General features: G+C 32.8%; 2 protein-coding genes across 2 annotated transcripts in view; one reads left to right on the plus strand and one right to left on the minus strand.

The window, feature by feature from the left end:
- Positions 1-4,779: 4,779 nt before the first annotated feature.
- On the minus strand, positions 4,780-12,277 carry LOC132730813 (oncoprotein-induced transcript 3 protein-like). The gene is made up of 4 exons (XM_060716859.1): positions 12,144-12,277; positions 8,692-8,916; positions 8,208-8,369; positions 4,780-4,886 (listed from the first exon to the last, which is right to left on the minus strand). Exons 1-4 carry the CDS (start codon positions 12,181-12,183, stop codon positions 4,780-4,782), a joined length of 534 nt encoding a protein of 177 aa, XP_060572842.1. The 5' UTR covers positions 12,184-12,277.
- Positions 12,278-16,592: 4,315 nt separating this feature from the next.
- LOC132730814 (proprotein convertase subtilisin/kexin type 6-like) overlaps positions 16,593-18,332 on the plus strand; it is a 31,892-nt gene continuing 30,152 nt past the window's right edge. Inside the window, exon 1 of the mRNA XM_060716860.1 lies at positions 16,593-16,796. Within this exon, the coding sequence (XP_060572843.1) occupies positions 16,635-16,796 (162 nt within the window). The 5' untranslated portion in view covers positions 16,593-16,634. The remainder of the gene's footprint in view (positions 16,797-18,332) is intronic.

Here is an 18,332-nt window from a genome sequence, read left to right on the forward strand (position 1 = left end):
GTCATATATTATTGTCATTACTAGATTCTTAAATATTTTTTAATTTCAAGTAAAATAAATACTTCCTGACGTATTGTCCTAAAATATGTTTGGTTCATTATGAAATATTTTATTTGTCATGATAGACTACGTCATAGATTGTCGAGGGCTGATAAGAGTTGTGGAAGGAAAGACGCATATACAGAATTGTAGTAAGCAAGTCTACAAGATATAATTAGCCACGCCTTTAATATCAAATATCGTTATTGTTACTGTGTGTATGTTTACTTGATGTTTGGGAGTTTATGAGTGTATACTTGGATGCAACACATATAATAAAATATATACCATTCTTCGGGTCTTGTTTAGTTTGTGTGCTAGTAAGCCATCCAAATAGAAAATATAAATGTTACATTGGCGACGAGGATGGGATATTAAAAAAAACTGTGAATTAATTTAAACTGACTCTGTGAAAAAAAAACAGATTTGAAAATGGATAATTTACCTGCTTTTCCGAAATTCGATGTTTTTGCAGATGAAAATTCTCTGGGAGTACGATGGGAAAAGTATTTGGATAAATTAGAAAACTTATTTGTTGGACTGGGTATAAACACTAGAAAACGAAAGAAAGCACTGTTACTTCATTATGCAGGAGATGATGTTTACGATATCTATGATACATTGAATTTAAGAGAAGACAATGAAAACTACGAAGAAACGAAAATTGGATTAACAGCATACTTTAAGCCAAGAAAAAACACACAATTCGAAATATTCGAATTTCGTAATATGAAGCAGTTGAATGGAGAATCTATCGACCAGTTTACAACAAGATTACGCCAGAAAGCTAAGAATTGTGAATTTTCGGACATTGACTCAGAAATTAAAAGCCAGATCATACAGGGTGTTGTTTCACAAAACATGAGAATGCAGTGTTTACAAGATCCGGATAAATCACTTAATGACTTACTTACAAAAATGAGAACCATGGAAATATCAAAAACTCAAGCAGCAAATATGTCAAAGGATACAAGTAGTCAGCAAGTAGTGCGGGTAAAAAGCAATCCTCGATTTAGCCGTCAATCAAAGGGATTCGCACCTAAACGTTATCAGCAACGTTCATATCAAACTATCCCAGAAGCAAGTTTGTCGTCGGGAAGGCGAAACCACCCTCCAGAACGAAATAAAAAATGCCGAAATTGTGGAGGAAAGTATCCCCATATGTCACGTTGTCCTGCTATCGGAGCGAATGTAATTACTGTCATAAGAAGAATCATTTTATATCGGTCTGCAGAAAACGTCAAAACAAGGTGAAATTAATCAATGATGAACAGTCGGATTCACAAGTTTTATCAAAAGCAAGCACACCGAGCGTCAGTTCAAATGAGTGCGATGTTTTATTTGGATTTAAAATGTCAGATGGGATAAAAGTGCCAAAGAAATGCATTAAATTAAATGGAGTAGATGTTAATGTGTTGATAGATAGCGGTTCATCGTTAAATATTATTAGCGAAATCGACCTCAAGAAAATGAAAATTCGTCCTGAAATCAAGAAAACGAAAACAAAAGCATTCGCATTTGGGCAGAAATCTCCACTTCCATTCATAGGCAAATGTTCCCTGCTTGTGGAGTCGGACTCAAAATTTATGACAAAAGATTTCCATATCGTTAAAGGCAACAAAGAATCATTGATCAGTTATGAATTATCGGTAGAGCTTGGGATTTTACCGCAAATACAATCAGTTCAAAAATCAGTTCAAAGCAAAGACGCATATTCAGGACTTATTGAAGCATATTCTCAAGTTTTCACAGGCTTAGGATGTCTGAAAGACAGAAAAGTTAAGTTTCATATTGATGAAGTGTTGTACCTGTAGCTCAACCGCCTAGGAGAGTTCCATTTCATGTACGTGCGCAAGTCGAAAAGGAACTGAAAAGTTTAGAGGAAATAGATGTCATTGAAAAAGTTATAGGTTTACCGACACCATGGGTTTCGAACTTAGTAGCGGCTCCGAAACCTAATGCTCCGCATGAAGTGAGAGTGTGCGTAGATATGAGGAAAGCTAACACCGCAATCAAAACAGAGAAAAATGTTTGCCCGACGGTGGATGATATCATCTTGACGTTTAACGGCGCAACGGTATTTTCACGTCTAGATCTGTACAAAGCTTTCCATCAAATTGAATTGGATGAAGCATCACGTGTAATGACAACGTTTCAGACACATATTGGACTATTCCGGTATAAACGTCTAAATTTCGGGGTATCCGCAGCACCGATAATTTTCCAAAACGAGCTTCGTCAAGCACTTCAAGGTCTTAAAGGCATATTGAATATTGCCGACGACATCGTATGTTTTGGTAAGACACATGAGGAACACGACGCAAATCTTCGCGCTTTACTGCAACGTCTTCAAGATAGAAACCTCACACTGAACAGCAAAAAATGTTCATTCGGACAATCTAAAATCAAGTTCTACGGATACGTATTTTCCGAATCCGGAATTTCACTCGATCCTGACAAAGTAAATGCAGTGAAAAATATGGACAGACCAAAATCAATATCCGAAATCCGTTCATTTCTGGATCTCACGAACTATTTGTCTAAGTTCATAGATGGCTATTCAAGCTTAACAGAACCATTAAGACGACTTACACATAAAGATGTAAAATTTGAATGGACTGCCGACCAAGAAAAATCGTTCACATCATTAAAAGATACCTTAATTAGTGATAAGGTCATGACATATTTCGATCCTAGAAAGGAAACTGAACTCTGGGTCGACGGAAGTCCAGTTGGATGCTCAGGAATACTTATTCAAAACGGCAAAATAGTATCATATGGAAGCAAAGCATACAATTCGGTTCAGACGCGATATTCTCAAACAGAAAGAGAAGCTTTGAGTGCTGTCATCATGATTCAGCATTTCCATTTGTATTTATCCGGCAAGAAATTTAAACTGATAACAGATCATGCTGCACTTCAATCAATCTTCAACAATATCAAGACAATACAGTCACCAAGATTAGAACGTTGGCGTTTGAAGTTGACAACGTATGATTTTCAGACAGTTTATAGACCAGGTAAAGTGATGATATCAGATTATCTTTCCAGGCATCCACATGCAAGACACGAAACAAATACAGTAGCCGAGCAGTATATCAGCTTTATTACTGATAACGCTTTGCCAGATGCATTGAAGCTGTCAGATGTAGCAAAAGCTACCGAAACGGACTGTACATTAAGCTGTGTAAGAAATGCGTTAGAACAAAATGACTGGAAAACTCAAAAATGCAAATTAGATGAAAGTTTTCGGTTATACGATAATTTGAATAAAAATCAAGAACTTGCAGTTGCATATACGGAAGATGGATTTGTGCTTTTACGAGGTACAAAATTTTGCATACCAGAAAGTCTGCAAAAACAAACTGTTATGCTTTCGCATGAAGGTCACCAAGGCCAATTAAAATGCAAAGGATTATTACGTGAATATTGCTGGTTTCCACATATGGATAGAATGGTGGACGAAATGTGTAGATCATGCATTGTATGCCAAGCTGCATCAACAAGAATTATTCCAGACCCGATCAAACCAACATCACTACCACGAGATGTGTTTTCTGAAGTCAGTTGTGACTTTTGTGGACCATTTCCAGACGGTTACATGTTACTAGTTGTTATATGTGACTACAGTAGATTTCCAGTAGTTGAAAGAATCAAATCGACAGCCGCAGATACAGTCATACCGCGATTAGAGGCGATATTTTCGATATTCGAATATCCAGAAATAGTGAAAACGGACAATGGACCTCCGTTTCAAAGTCGCGCATTCAGAGAATTTGCTGATAATTCGGGATTCAAACATAAACGAATCACTCCATTGCACCCACAGGCAAATGGAATAGTTGAGAGATTTATGGCACCACTGCAAAAAGCAATTAAAACAGCGATAGCGTCTAGACAAGATTATAAAAGAGTAAATATCTTATGAATTTTTGGAACACACCACAAACAACTACACAAACAGCTCCTAGTGAATTAATGTTCAATCGTAAATTAAAGACAAAATTACCAAAGATGACATTTGATAACAAAGATACAGATATTCGAGACAGGGACAGTCTATCAAAAGCGAAAAACAAAATATACGCTGATAAAAAAACGTAGAGCTCAGCCAAATAATTTGAAACTTGGAGATCGTGTGCTATTGAAACGGGAACAACGGAATAAGTTTGAAACAGCGTTTGATCCTACCCCCGGGATAATCATCGCTATGAAAGGATCTATGCTTGCAATCAAACATAAAGTAAAAGAAATCACACGGGACGTTTCCAAATTTAGATATGTTCATGGAGATCAAGAGCCGGTGCAGACGAAACCTGCAGATAATACATCTTTACCTAGAAATAGGCCGCAGAGGAAACGCCGACCGCCGAGACGTTATGAAGATTAAGAAGAAAAAAAATGGTTTAATCTATGATACCATTTCTCGTTACAGCTATAAGGGTTAATGACTCAAATGTGTGGGCCATAATAATGCCCTAATTATATTCGCTATCATATAGCAGTGTATCATTTATAACCGCTTGCTGGATTTATTAATCTAGGACAAATGATAGCGTATGTGAGAACATTCTGTTATTCGTGAAATTATTACTTTTGGTTTTTATTAAATTACCTTATAATTGGTTTTTGTGTGGTAGAACGGAAAAACAAATCATTCTTTTGATAACAATGCTAGTTGTTTGAACAAATGTTGTGATAATAATGTAATTTGCTTGATATTTTGTGACATTTCGAAAACTAGAAACAGATATGACAATTAACAATAGCATTATATTTATCATTACTTCGTTGAAACAGATGCCTAGTACACTGATTAGAGAAATCGCATTGGTTAATGAACTCTGCTGAAAAAGGAGAAGAGTTTATAACAATAGACTTGCTATATAGCTTATTTCATACGAAAAGAAAAATATTTCTTATTACAATATGTTTGCACATTTAAATTTAAAGTTTTGATAATTTAAGTTTATTGATTTTATTGATGAGTTCTAAACTAAAGATAGAGGAGGATGTAGTAAGCAAGTCTACAAGATATAATAAGCCACGCCTTTAATATCAAATATCGTTATTGTTACTGTGTGTATGTTTACTTGATGTTTGGGAGTTTATGAGTGTATACTTGGATGCAACACATATAATAAAATATATACCATCCTTCGGGTCTTGTTTAGTTTGTGTGCTAGTAAGCCATCCAAATAGAAAATATAAATGTTACAAGAATGAAAAGAATAATGGCAGGGAAGAACTATTTGTGCCTTACTATTGTATCGTTATCCCTTTGGCAAAACAGTATACTTTACAGAAAAATGACTAGCGAAGTACTGAACCTCACAGTACTAAACAGTACTCTGAACTGTTCATTATCGAACAACGTACTTAACCATACTGTTCCGAGTAGAAAGAGCAGTGAGAATATCTTATGGAGAAGATAAATAATACCTCAATTAGACACTGCCCTAGCAGTATGTACAATTAAATATAAACGCCCCTTGTGGATAAGAGATTGCCTTTAATGGTTGAGGCATAAGAATTGCAGACAATTACTTAAGTCTACAATTTAAAAGCAATTTTAATTGAAAAAGTAATAAACGTGTTGAAAACCTTTTCTGGCGTAAACTGTCTTTGTAAACACCGAATTATATGAATTATATAATTAAGTGTGAAGATTAATTTATTAGAATTATTTTATACATTAACGTGTTGAATTAAAGTAGAATTAGCCAATACCTAAATAAATGATGAAGGTTCATACAATTTGCATTTTACAAAATATTGTCACCGTATGAAGGTTTCAATCTGTTGTTTTCGTTCCAAAGAGCAATACCAGTTTAACATTTTAACAACCACAAGTAGTTTTCATTTACTATTTTTATCTAGACTGCACTTTCATATCTTTAGCATAGGTAAATATCTGGAAAAAAACTGATCCCTAAGAAGCATTGAAAACTGCAAAATTGCATGAAAATTGCAGACTCTGTTTGATTCAGTCTGTACATGTGGCATATTGAAAAGTGCAACATCCCTCACGCGATAATAGCACCGGCTTGAGTGGCATTCAATTTTATCACTTAAAATGCCTGAATCAATGATCCCGAAGCACCAGAAAAAATACAACAAAACTGAAATGAAGTACGTGGAAACTGTCTACGGCTGTCACACAGCACATGGCACCAGATGCCGGGCTGATGTTGTGATTTCTAAATATCTGGAAAAAAGTGATCACTCGGAAGCATTAAAGATCCTGCATGTTGTGATCAAAGTGGTTAACCACACTAAGTAAAATATATATATATATATATAATATAAAACAATTTTAAAACATCGAAGAATATGTAAAAATATGTACTGTAAATATTTGTGCACATTATATGTAATCATTAAAATACATGTATATGCATTCATTTCTTATTGAAATATTTGACTTGGACTTTATAGAAAATAAATTTGTAATTACCTCACTTTATTTGCATGAAATGTTAAATTCGGTAATATCTTTATCAATAATGCTTTTTGGAACTTACAATATTGATAAATCTTAATTTGAGCATCATACGATATAAAACCATAAAAATTGTGTTACATGATCTTAAAAAACAACTACGTGAAAAAAGGAAGATAACAGTGATAAAGTTTAAGTAAATGACCCCTTTTAAATAATTCTTAACTAGATATGACTTTTAAGTGTTGCAATCTTTTAATTTTGCACAATGAAAAGTGATTATTCTGGGAAAAACATATTTAGCGAATAAAATATTGTAGACATATTTTTATTTTTATTATCATTATGTTTTGATTTGAATAGACTTCATTGAATGGTACACAATTTCGAAATACGCGCTCGTATAGTCTGCTAAGATCAAGCGCGTTTTGTAAAGTCTTTATGGTGAAACAAGCGATTGATGATAGTACATGCCCATCACCCTATATATTTTATCATTTTAAGATCCGCTGGTAAACACAATTTTATGTTGCGCATGGTTAAATAGAATCATAATTGAAACAAATACAGTAAACTCTGCTCATAACGAACTCATTGGGACATTCAAAATCTGTTCCTTATATCCGGAGTTCCTTGTAAGCATATTGCGAATTAGTTCCTTGTTTCAGGAGTTTTTATAGCGAACAGATTTACAAAAATGAACTGATTGTTTAACATCGTCCGCCTTTTTTAAGAGCATTTGATTAAGAAAAATGTGTCATTTAATTCCTTTTTAGACACAATACCCGAAAGCGTTCTTTTTGGAATTTGAAAATCCTTTGCTATTTCAGTTTTAGTTTTAGTCCCTTTCTCAATGTCTCATAAAAAAATATTTTGTTTCTAAACTCAGTGCTTTCGTTTTCTTTCCAATATTAAGAATAAACAAGATTTTCGATTTGTTCTTCCTTTTTAAATTGAAAATTGAGTTTTAATCCATGCCAATGATCTATTTACGGATAACCGGTATTTTGGAGTTCGTTATAAAAGTGTAATTTTCTGTAGTTTTCACTAAATTGGGACTAAGAAATGAGTTCCTTATAAGCGGTATTTCCTTATAACAGTTTTTGCTTAAACCGTATATTTTTATGTTAGATAATGAAGGGCAAAATTCAGGCCAAATTAAATTGTTCCTTATCACCGGAAGTTCGCTTTAACCGTGTTCGCTATAAGTGAAGTTTACTGTATATTGTAAAAATATAATTTGGTCTTCCATTCCTACTCTTTTAGTTAGGTTAAATAAGTGTCTGTTTGTAATGAAACTGCCAGCAAACTGAATGATACTGAAGGTCGGATGTTGATAAACACTATTTTTGTTTTCCATTAATTTGCCCGATTAGCTACATATGGATAACGTCGGGTTAGAGATCATCGGGTAAGGCGTAATTTCCCGTGACATTGATCTCTGACATCAATTCAAATGGTCATTATCTCTCTACGCTGATAGGAAGTGATGTGGGATTAGTAGTCGATCAATCGCGGATCAACAGGTCACCAGGGAATCCGGTTAGTAATTTGACCAACGAGATATGACTGAGTCGACAAATTAGACGCACAAAGATAGACAAAGAAACAAACACTTCTAGAGAGGTGTATACAAATAATATTGAAGCAGATACAACTTGTTGAAAAAATTTATATGCCGACTTTTAAACATTATTTATGATTATGTACGCAAATGAATACTTACCAAAGCAGTAATGAGTACAGGGAGAGGTTGGAATCACAAAGTATACAATGAAATCAGTACAATTCTTTATCTTTAATCGGCTGTGTAAATTGCAACATGAGCCATCTTTACTAATGCAAACACGTGCCAGTGTTTCGCCATCATCCACACTTGGCACAGTGCCTAACATAGAGAATGAAATGATATGCGGTTAGAGTTTTAAATTGTTATACAATTTACATCATGGGGGAAAGGAACGAATAACATAAGTTAAGAATAAAAAAATCTTTGTTTTCGTATTTTAATTGTGTTGCATCTGCTATTAAAATATTTAAGTATTTGCTTAACCATAAAACTGTTAGGAAAGTATTTTGCAGCAATTGGTAGAGGTAATACTGTTCCGGGCACTTTTAACAATTGATGTTCTAGCAAAAACAAATTTAATCTACAGTTGATCTAGAACCCAGCAGGAGATCGTGTATTCAATAACAGTGTAAATATCTACCTTTGAACCAAATTTGTGACCGACTTCCACATTGTCCTTTATTTGGACAAACATTTGTCAAGTATCCCTTGTCTGATCCAATGTATCTGTACCATAAAAATGGCTTGAGTTTCTTACAGGATATCGGGTCATTGTCACTCACTGTATAAGCTACTGACATCGTGGTATCGTTTATTTCAAGAAAGCTATTGCAGGGATCATCTTTACTCAGAATGACGCTGATATCTAGTCAATAATGATAAAAAATGTTTACATAAATTGAGATTATATTTTACCAATATCATGTCAACGCTTTGTCTAGGTAATCGATTAGTACTATCGTTTAGAGATAAATTAATAATACCTGGAAAAAAGTTTAGCACACCCTGGAAATTTAAAATTGGTTGTGATTGAAAGCACTGTCATGAGATGACGACTTAATTGAGCTAAGAAAAAGAAATTTGATAAGTAGTGATACAAAGTTAGTAAACATAAACCAGTAAATTTATCAGTTTAATTTTTTGCTCAACAAAATCACTGGAGCATAAGCAAATGTGTTGTTTATCACCAAAAATGTGAGTATAAGTATGGTGTTGGAGCGTTTACAAAACATTTAATGGTGGATATTTTTAGTAACAGTAAGGTGTCGAATGCGATTTAGAGGTAAAATTTGCCATTTTTGGTGCAGAGCGTGTTCCAGTTTTTGCAGGTTGACTACAGGTGGTTCGTACCTTTGCCAAATAAAATTTAAAATTTCAGTTGTAGTCATGTCATAATTGAGGCTCATGCCGTGTGTGCTCAACTTATTTCCAGTTGTATATAGTTTAAAACGCACATCATATTCGAGGCTGTTAATGGCCCTACATTTTAATGCAACTTACTCACTATAAACGTTAATGACAAGATATAGTTTAGCGACAATTCTGTTATGTGAAAATACCATGGCCTGTGTCGACACTGAGTTTTTTTATCTCCAAAAAGAAAAGAAAAATGATCGAGGCGCAAACCGAGACCCAATCATGGACCATGATATTTCTCTATAACTGTCACGTTCGATATTGTATAATTGTTCTTCCTTATGTTAAACTGAAATATCAATTTTGAGTAGGCATTAAAATTTTAAAGTTTATTTCTTTTTTCTTATTGAATTATTTTTCCAACAATTTTTCACACAGACCAAATTTAGAAAAGAAAATTGTTAACACTCTAGAACTATGATTTTCAGCTCAAATATAATTTTAAAATTTTGACAAAAATGATTTAGCTAAGTTCAAATATTGGTCATCATAGGTATAAAAGCTAAGTCACAATTACATTGTCATCTCAAATAACCAGTAATCAAAAAAGGTGATTGCAATGATTTCTATCTCATGTTCAAATAGTTGTCATTTTGGATCAACTACTAGGTCACAAAGTTCAATTATGAAAACAACTTATAAGTACTCTAGATGTAACATTTTAAGATCAAATATCCGTGCTATTTGCAGAAATATTTTAGATAATTCCTAGCGTAAAATCTAGGCCACATAGTATGGGAAACCGTGTTTACATTTGCATATTTTCAGATGCAGACATGACCGTTGCGATGTCAGTTAAAGACAAGGTTTACGCACGCGTAAAATGGTTGCAAAGGAATGATCAGTTGTGCACTGCATACCTTTAGAAGAGCCGAATAAAATGATACATAGAGGAATGTTTGTTTAGATCTGCGTAGTTGTTGCAATTAAAGGGGGAAGCGTTACGACACGAAAATTCTATTAGGTAAGTACTAGTAGTATTCATTTTATACGGTGACATGACGGATACGCTTCGGTCGTAATGTGTCAGGAATTTCACACCGTGTGTCTTATTTATATATAGACAGTGTTGGTCGTAGTGGTTTATCTTTGTGCCTTAAACATTTATTAAATATATCCCGATAAAACTATATATAAACTCTTAATAAGCAAGTGACCAACGATAAAACATCAAATTTCAGCATTAACGCAGTATATTAGATGTTAAAGGCAATCCACCCTTTACCAAATATAACAAATAAAAATAAGCACATGTGTTACCCCCCTCTTCTATATAAAAGGCGGCTATTTCAGTTTTTGAAATGAAATTTATGTCCGGACATGACTATCCAAATCATTTCAAAAGAAAAATACAATACTTTAAAAGATTTTTTTTCAAAACTCGTTTCCTAGTTTCAAAAAGTCAACAAATGGATATATTGAAAAATTGATATGTTTTAGACAGTGCAATCCAACAGCTCTTACATTGATGCGTTTTTACCCAAATACAAAACAGTTCCCTTTGGGTGGAGACAACGTGTTTTAGCAGATTTCTTTTTAGCAGTTTTAACAGTTGCACAGTCCATTATTTGTTGCGGAGATAAGAAAACATTTTCTGTCCATTCGAAGAAAATGTAAATAAAAATGTTTTTCAACAATAGCCAAAAATTCAAAATTGGTCATAAAGTGTAAAGCTGGTGTATGTCAATGTTTTTATGTACTTGTGTTTTTATTTACGACTCGCAAAATAAATCGTGTCATTTCACGGTAAATCATGCGTCTTATTCAAAATCATATAAGACTCGGCTGCTTTGCAGCCAAATTATGACATCCTATATGATTTTCATTCATATTACTTACTCGATGTTAACTGTAAATTGTCATTTAGTAGAGGCTAGTGTTTTTTAGTTAGCACTTACAAAACTTAATTGGGTAAGAACGGCACAGTTAATGCTTACAAATAAACACTAACCAATTTAGTGTTTGAAAACTTTTTTTAAACAGTTGATTTATAAGGCTGATCGATAGTTTGCCGATTTACAAAAATACACGTGTTGCGATTCATTTTAAATAATACAATCATAAAAAGGTATTTGACAAAAATAATTTAAATTTAAAGATACAGAATTATTAAGCGATACTAACGATATAAATGTATTGCATTTCACTGCCTTCAATATAGTTTGCTCAATATAAATCAGATTGCCGAGTGTTTTGATGTTTTATGTAAACATGAAAGCACGTTCCCTTTTGTCACAATATGAAAGTCCTGAGAAAAGTAACCAATGAAAGAGCATCTGAATATGATGTTCTATCGCTTTCTCTTTCTCTGCCGTCACAATAAGTAAACCCCAGCAAAAATGACCAATCAATGGACATGCTCTGAAGTGCAGGTAACTAATACCTGCACGCCAGTTCACGCACTGTGCATGTAAATGTATACGATTTAACTCTAGACATATTTCCAACAGAAGGTCCCCAAACTATGATACAATAAACAGTTCGACCATATTTTATTGGAAAACAAATATATATTTGCACAAGCAATAAAATAGAAAAACTTAACAGTGTTTACATTTTAAGGATATAATGAACGATATAGTTTTGTCAAAATAATCGTATTACCATTTTTAGTCTTAGACTTAAATATTTTTACAAATATATTTTTAAAAAACATGTAATTAAAGCAATACTTACGACTATAAATCAAAACAAACAAAATGCCGCTTTGGAGCATTTTGAGAAATTACAGATTAACAAAAAAGAAAGATATCCGCACTGTAAAATTGAAAAAAATACATAAATAAATAATCAGCAAATTTACGCTGGAATATGTTCAAATGATATAAAGTGATTTGTTGGACCTTTTCTTTCTTTATTTGCTTCCTAACTGATAGCATTTATCCAATCAACGTTTTCCTTTTTTATCTTTCTTTGATAAGGAATGTTTTAAACATTTTGGCTTAATCATTCTGTGAAGATTGTGTAAATATTGAAATGCTTGTAAGGGTTTTTTGCTGACGTAAATCTATACCTATTCCTATTTTAACCCTTTTATTTTAATTGGCATTTTTTTTGTCACTGTCAAATTAATCTGAAGGAAGTATATAACTCATGTGATTGATATAATAGTGATTGACTAATTGCTGATATTAAAAAATAATAAAGATAAAATATAAATCTGCCTAAAATATGAAATAACTGCCACACTCTATTTCACATATATAACAATTTTGAACTTTCTGTGATTTTTGACTCGCTACGCTTCAGTACTTGCTGTGCTTCTTGACTCGCTACGCTCCAGTATTTGCTGTGCTTCTTGACTCGCTACGTTTCTGGACTTGCTGCGCTTCTTGACTCGCTACGCGCTTCTGGACTTTCTGCGCTTCTGGACTTGCTGCACTTCTTTACTCGCTACGCTTCAGGACTTGCTGTGCTTCTGGACTTGCTGTGGTCTGGACTTGCTGCGCTATGGACTTACTGCGCTTCTTCACTCGCTACGCTTTAGGACATGCTGCGCTCTGAACTTGCTGCGTTTTGGACTCGCTACGCTTCTGGACTTGCTGCGCTCTGGTCTGGGTACGCTTTCTTGCTGCGCTTCTTGACCTGCTGGGCGTCTGGACTCTCTGAGCTTTTGGACTTGCTTCAACTTCTCAGTGTTATTTCCTTAGAAAAAACTTACAAAGACAATAATAAAGGTCCTTTTCGGGAACATATTGTTTTGTTTGTCCCCAAAATACTTATGAATCTCAAGTTTCTTCACTTCTCTCAATATATATAGCAACGGCACGAACCAGATAGAAAGCAATTGACGTGACGTCACACTAAAATCAACGTGACAGTAAAATTTAACTAAAGTGTGTTTCCTTTGACGCACTTAAATACTTATGAATTGAGTTTGAATATACGTATCAACGTGAAATAAAGTGTAAATAAAAGTTAATCTAAATGTCTCAAAACTGATATTAAAATGAATTTAATCAGATTTGTGCTGCTAAAACAAACATAAAATAAAACGATAAAGATATTACAAAATCAATCTTGACAAATATATATCAAAAGCATTCTCGGGACTAATTGCAATGTAGATAGTTTTTATATCGTAACTATCAAAAACAGTTTTCTTTATCAATTATTGGTTGTCACCATTATAACAGCCACTTCTTTGAAATATTATATGTACTTATTTAACTGAACTTGACAGCAAAATATTAAGTATAATGTTACTCAAATGAATTATATATAATTCCTGTCTCAAAATATATTAGATATAATAAAAATAAAATGAATACTTTTACGTACCTGCTCAATTCTTTTTAATTAATAGCAAACACATTTTCAATAAGGATACATTAATGCGGTAATTGCATATTAAGCACATTAGATGGTTAAGTGGTGGCAGATGTGCGACACCATATATACCTTCAATTTAGTAATAATTGTAATTGATAATATTATTATAGATGAGTGATAACTGTTAAGGATAGTAAAGAATTTTTAAATTAAACGGTTTAAATTGTAGTGTTATATTATCTAAATATAGCTGCAATCTGATTAATCCAAACAGTAGTCAACATATCTATTTATGAAATCATAGTCACTGGTAAACTCCTCACATTGAATTGATTGGCTACTCTCAAATCACTGCCTTCACAAACTCCACGTCACCATAGAAAACGGCACATGAGTTCAAAATGAAGGCTCCGAACACAACGTCAAAGAAAACATTTCAATCGAATAAATGTCGATTTTGTGACAAATGCAAACGTTTTTTTCCTCTATTTTGGTAAGTAAACCAATAAAACCAAACTTATTCATAAAATGAGTGCAAATTCAGTCAAAATTGTTGATTTATATAGATTGCAAGCATCCTAGTTTTAATTTACTGATGTTACGTAAATTATCGAAAGTATCAAAAAGATAATATTGTTTTTGCTTTATTCAATTTAAGTAAATCTTGCCGAAAAGTTATCATTCAATTACATACACAAAGAAAAGTATCACAATCAAATCAAAATAATTTTTCTTAATTAAAATTTACAAAAGTTGTATAAGATTACAAACTTATTGTGATTAGAAAAAAATGCATTCTTAGCCTAATCATATTAAATAGCTCACTAGTTAATAATTGTATAATGTGAACCTTCCCACTTAAAAGAATAATGGAACTGTATGTGTTTTGTTACGCCGCATGCAATCTTCGACGAATAGAGCTCTCTATGGATTCCTTACAACAATATACCTCCCAATCAATGGACGTTGTTTATGTTATAATTTCCTTTGTGGACGGATATAGCTTCCATTATCATTATGAGTACATCAGCATATGACCATCATGGACATTATGATCATATTATCAGTACATCGTTATCATCACTATAAGAATCATCATCATACTCATCATCAGCAGCAGGTGTAGAATTAATACATTATCATCATCATACCATCAGTTAGTCATCATTTTCATCATCGACATAATCAACGCCATTTTAAAAAAACAGGAGAAACACATTTAAACATCACAAAATTCATTTTTAAACATCATATCCTTTTTCCTTTATATCAAACTCAAGAATAATCATAAGTCATATTTGGGAAAACATCATAAACTATAAATTTATTAAAAACAAAATTTTCAAAATTTAACAACTTATCAATCATTTTTGTCAAAAAAAGTCTAGATTAACCATGATGTCTGTTTTTTACACATCATCAATCTCCTTCTTTTCATATCATATCATCATCGGAACCATCACAATCATATAGTATCAACATAATTATAATCACCATCATTACATCATCATTAGTGCATAATCAGCATCATACGAAACATCTACAACTCAAAACATTGAAAAAAATCAATTTTATTAAAGGGGATCATATTTAAGCAAATCATGTTTAACGTACTTGTCTGATATTTTTCAATATTATTAATATTTGATATTGAGACCAACATCAATCCGTTTGAAACTGAATCAGATTAAGAATAACGGTTAAATAAAAACTAATACAACGGATATCGGATCAAACATATTTAGCGACGGTGACGATACTGGTGATTATAATGTTGATGCTGAATATAATGATGATGATGATGTAAGTGATAATTCTTTTAATGATTGCGATGTTAATAAAGGGTGTGATAATTAGATTTTGATAGCGATTATGACTGTAATGCTGTTTAAATGATGATGGACGTGATATAGATTTAAATGATGATGATGATGATCAAGGTGATGATGATTGCAATGACAATGAGGGTGATCATGGTTTTAATAATGACGCTACAGGTGTTGATGATTGTGATGGTGATGAACGTGATGACAGAGGTGATCAAAATTATAATTTTGATAGAGGTGGTGATGATGATATTTATACAGCTGATGACAATAATGATTATGAAGTTGATTATTGAAATGCCTATGATGAAGTTAAAGATGGTGATAATTACGGTGATCAAGATGACAAAAATGGTGAATGTGTTGATAATGTTGATGATAAAAGAATTGGTACCACTCACAACAAATAATGGTTCTTAGTCAACCTTTTCCTGAAGGCGACATTCTTTATTTTAATCCTATTGGCTGACGGGGAGCTTTATTCGTCGAAGCGAGGTATCACTTTTTAACCGATGGATGTTGATGACATAAAGCTTATTAGTTTGTCCTTATGACCTTGAAATTTAACTTATTTTTTTTCTAATTTGACGCATATCAATATCCGACTACTTTGATCTCGGTGTTTGGTGGCACGTGATTAGACAAGGGTTGGGGGATTTACTGACAAAATAAAACACCGAAGTAGTACTCACCGACGTGGAGTATTTCCTGAAAGGTAAAACGTGATAAGGTGATTTTGAATCATGCAAGCTATCGATCTCAACAATTCCGCTATTCAATCATATACAAAATGTATTTATATATTGCGTTATCGAATGTTGCTTTTAAATAAGGAAGTCATCTCTGTACAAAGAAAAAAAAAACAAATATGTTACTGATAATATCCATGGTAAATTTAAACGGCCATTCGTTTACGACAAATCGATATAAATATCTCGTGTGTCATACGTCGGTGTATGCATAGTTTGTTTAAACTTGATTGAAAATCTTAAACTTTTCCATATCAGTAGAATGTTATCAGTTTATACTTTAGTTTCAGCCAAGTGTTTCATTTTGAATTTTAAACATCATGATTAGTGTAAAAGAACTAAATATTTTTGCCTTTATTATTTCTCATCTGTTCCTTTGTTGCATATGTGATTTCAGTAATGAATGGTTAGTAGAAATCCACGCAAAAGATCGCTGGGTGAAAGATTTTGCGGACAGAAATGGATTTAGATACATAAACAAGGTAAGATTATCACATTTTTTGGTAATAACTAAATATATGTTTGATATGATCGATTATATCCTTTCTTAAAATGAACTAAAACGATGTGGTTAGTTGTTTTTTTATTAAATATTGGTATAAAAGGATAAGTGCAATTCTTTAAACCAGACTGTTCATTATATTAAACAAAAGCCATTTGTTTCAGGTTGCATTTACTTGCTTCAGGAACACGGATATTCACCTACAATCAACGTCAAACATGATTGTAGTCATTAAGCATAGAAAAATGCTGACGAATGTTTGTAATTGATCTGAAGCATATATTGGTTTTAGAATATAATACATCGACGCTTCACTCATACATTTACATGTCCTTAGATATTTTTGTTTTCATCACCAGTTTTTAACAAGAAGTAGTAAATGTGTATGAATTATGGGCGTCAATTTTTTTTTTTGATTAGTAGTTGGATCTTCGGAAATCTAAGAACTTCTTTTCTGATACAGATGTAGTTAATCGTTTCGTAATTTCCAACTATTTTAAAGGTGGTAGTTGGTAATTCAATTCACAATCACTAGCATTAAATAGCCGAACAAAACACACTTTTAAAAGAACATAGAATATGAGAGGGGTTCTTGTTGGTAGAAAATATGTTCTCCAACATGGAAACACCCTGTCTCCCTTCGTTCGCTAGATGACTCAGTGGGTTATTCGCGAAAATATAACTGATAAATAACAATAAAGTTTATTGTCCAACATGGTGATACCCCGTTCCCTATATCTACCGAGAAATCAGTTTGTTAATCGCGCGAAACCAAACTACCAAGCATAATTCGGATATTGAATTTATTCAGAACAACCTAAAATATATTTCTTGAATAAATTGTTCTATAATATGGTAACATCCCTTCCCCATACATCCACCAGAAAGCCAGAAAATACTTGGTAATTTGAATATTACTTGTATATGTAGAATTTTCCCTTTGAAATATTTTTTCATTCCGTTTATCATTATATAGTTGCACGCTGGTATTAAAGGCAATCATCATACAAAAAACACACTTTTTTCATTTCTATTATTTCGTGCATAAAATAATAAAATTGAAGTGCACTATTATGAATTTCGGATTTAAAGTGTGTTCCCTGAGTGAATATTCTTATAAAATAATTATTCTTCTTGCACATATTTTACGCATAATAAAATACAGATTGCAAAGTAGTGTGTAGTGGTAGAATACTCGCTTTGTGTGCAAGCTGTTCTGATTTCGACTCTTAGGCGGGGTATTTATTTTCATTTTTTAAAATATTTTTATGCAGCTCATAAACATTAGAGTAGATCATATGAAAATAGTATTTAAGTTATATATCGGCGAAAGTTAACCACAGTGTTTCTCAATTACCCTTTACTCCGCTTATATAACTGCCATATTCTTCATATGAATAAGACGTGCAAAACGAATGATTTTATACACAATGGACAAACGTTTAAAAGAAAAATGAACCTCGGTCAAGAAATAGTTTGCTAGACATACACTCTTAATTATCAAGCCATAGGGCTT

This window comes from Ruditapes philippinarum, unplaced genomic scaffold (assembly GCF_026571515.1).
Source record: "Ruditapes philippinarum isolate M1 unplaced genomic scaffold, ASM2657151v2 ctg3703_1_1_1_1, whole genome shotgun sequence".
Taxonomy (NCBI): Eukaryota; Metazoa; Mollusca; class Bivalvia; order Venerida; family Veneridae; genus Ruditapes; species Ruditapes philippinarum.

Coding starts and splice junctions, on each gene's coding strand:
- LOC132730813 (XM_060716859.1), bottom strand. CDS start 12,183: ATGCTCCAAAGCGGCATTTTGTTTGTTTTGATTTATAGTC. Junction 8,370..8,691: donor GTCACAAATTTGGTTCAAAG/GTAGATATTTAC, acceptor TCTCTATGTTAG/GCACTGTGCCAAGTGTGGAT. Junction 4,887..8,207: donor CTGTACTCATTACTGCTTTG/GTAAGTATTCAT, acceptor CTCCTTTTTCAG/CAGAGTTCATTAACCAATGC.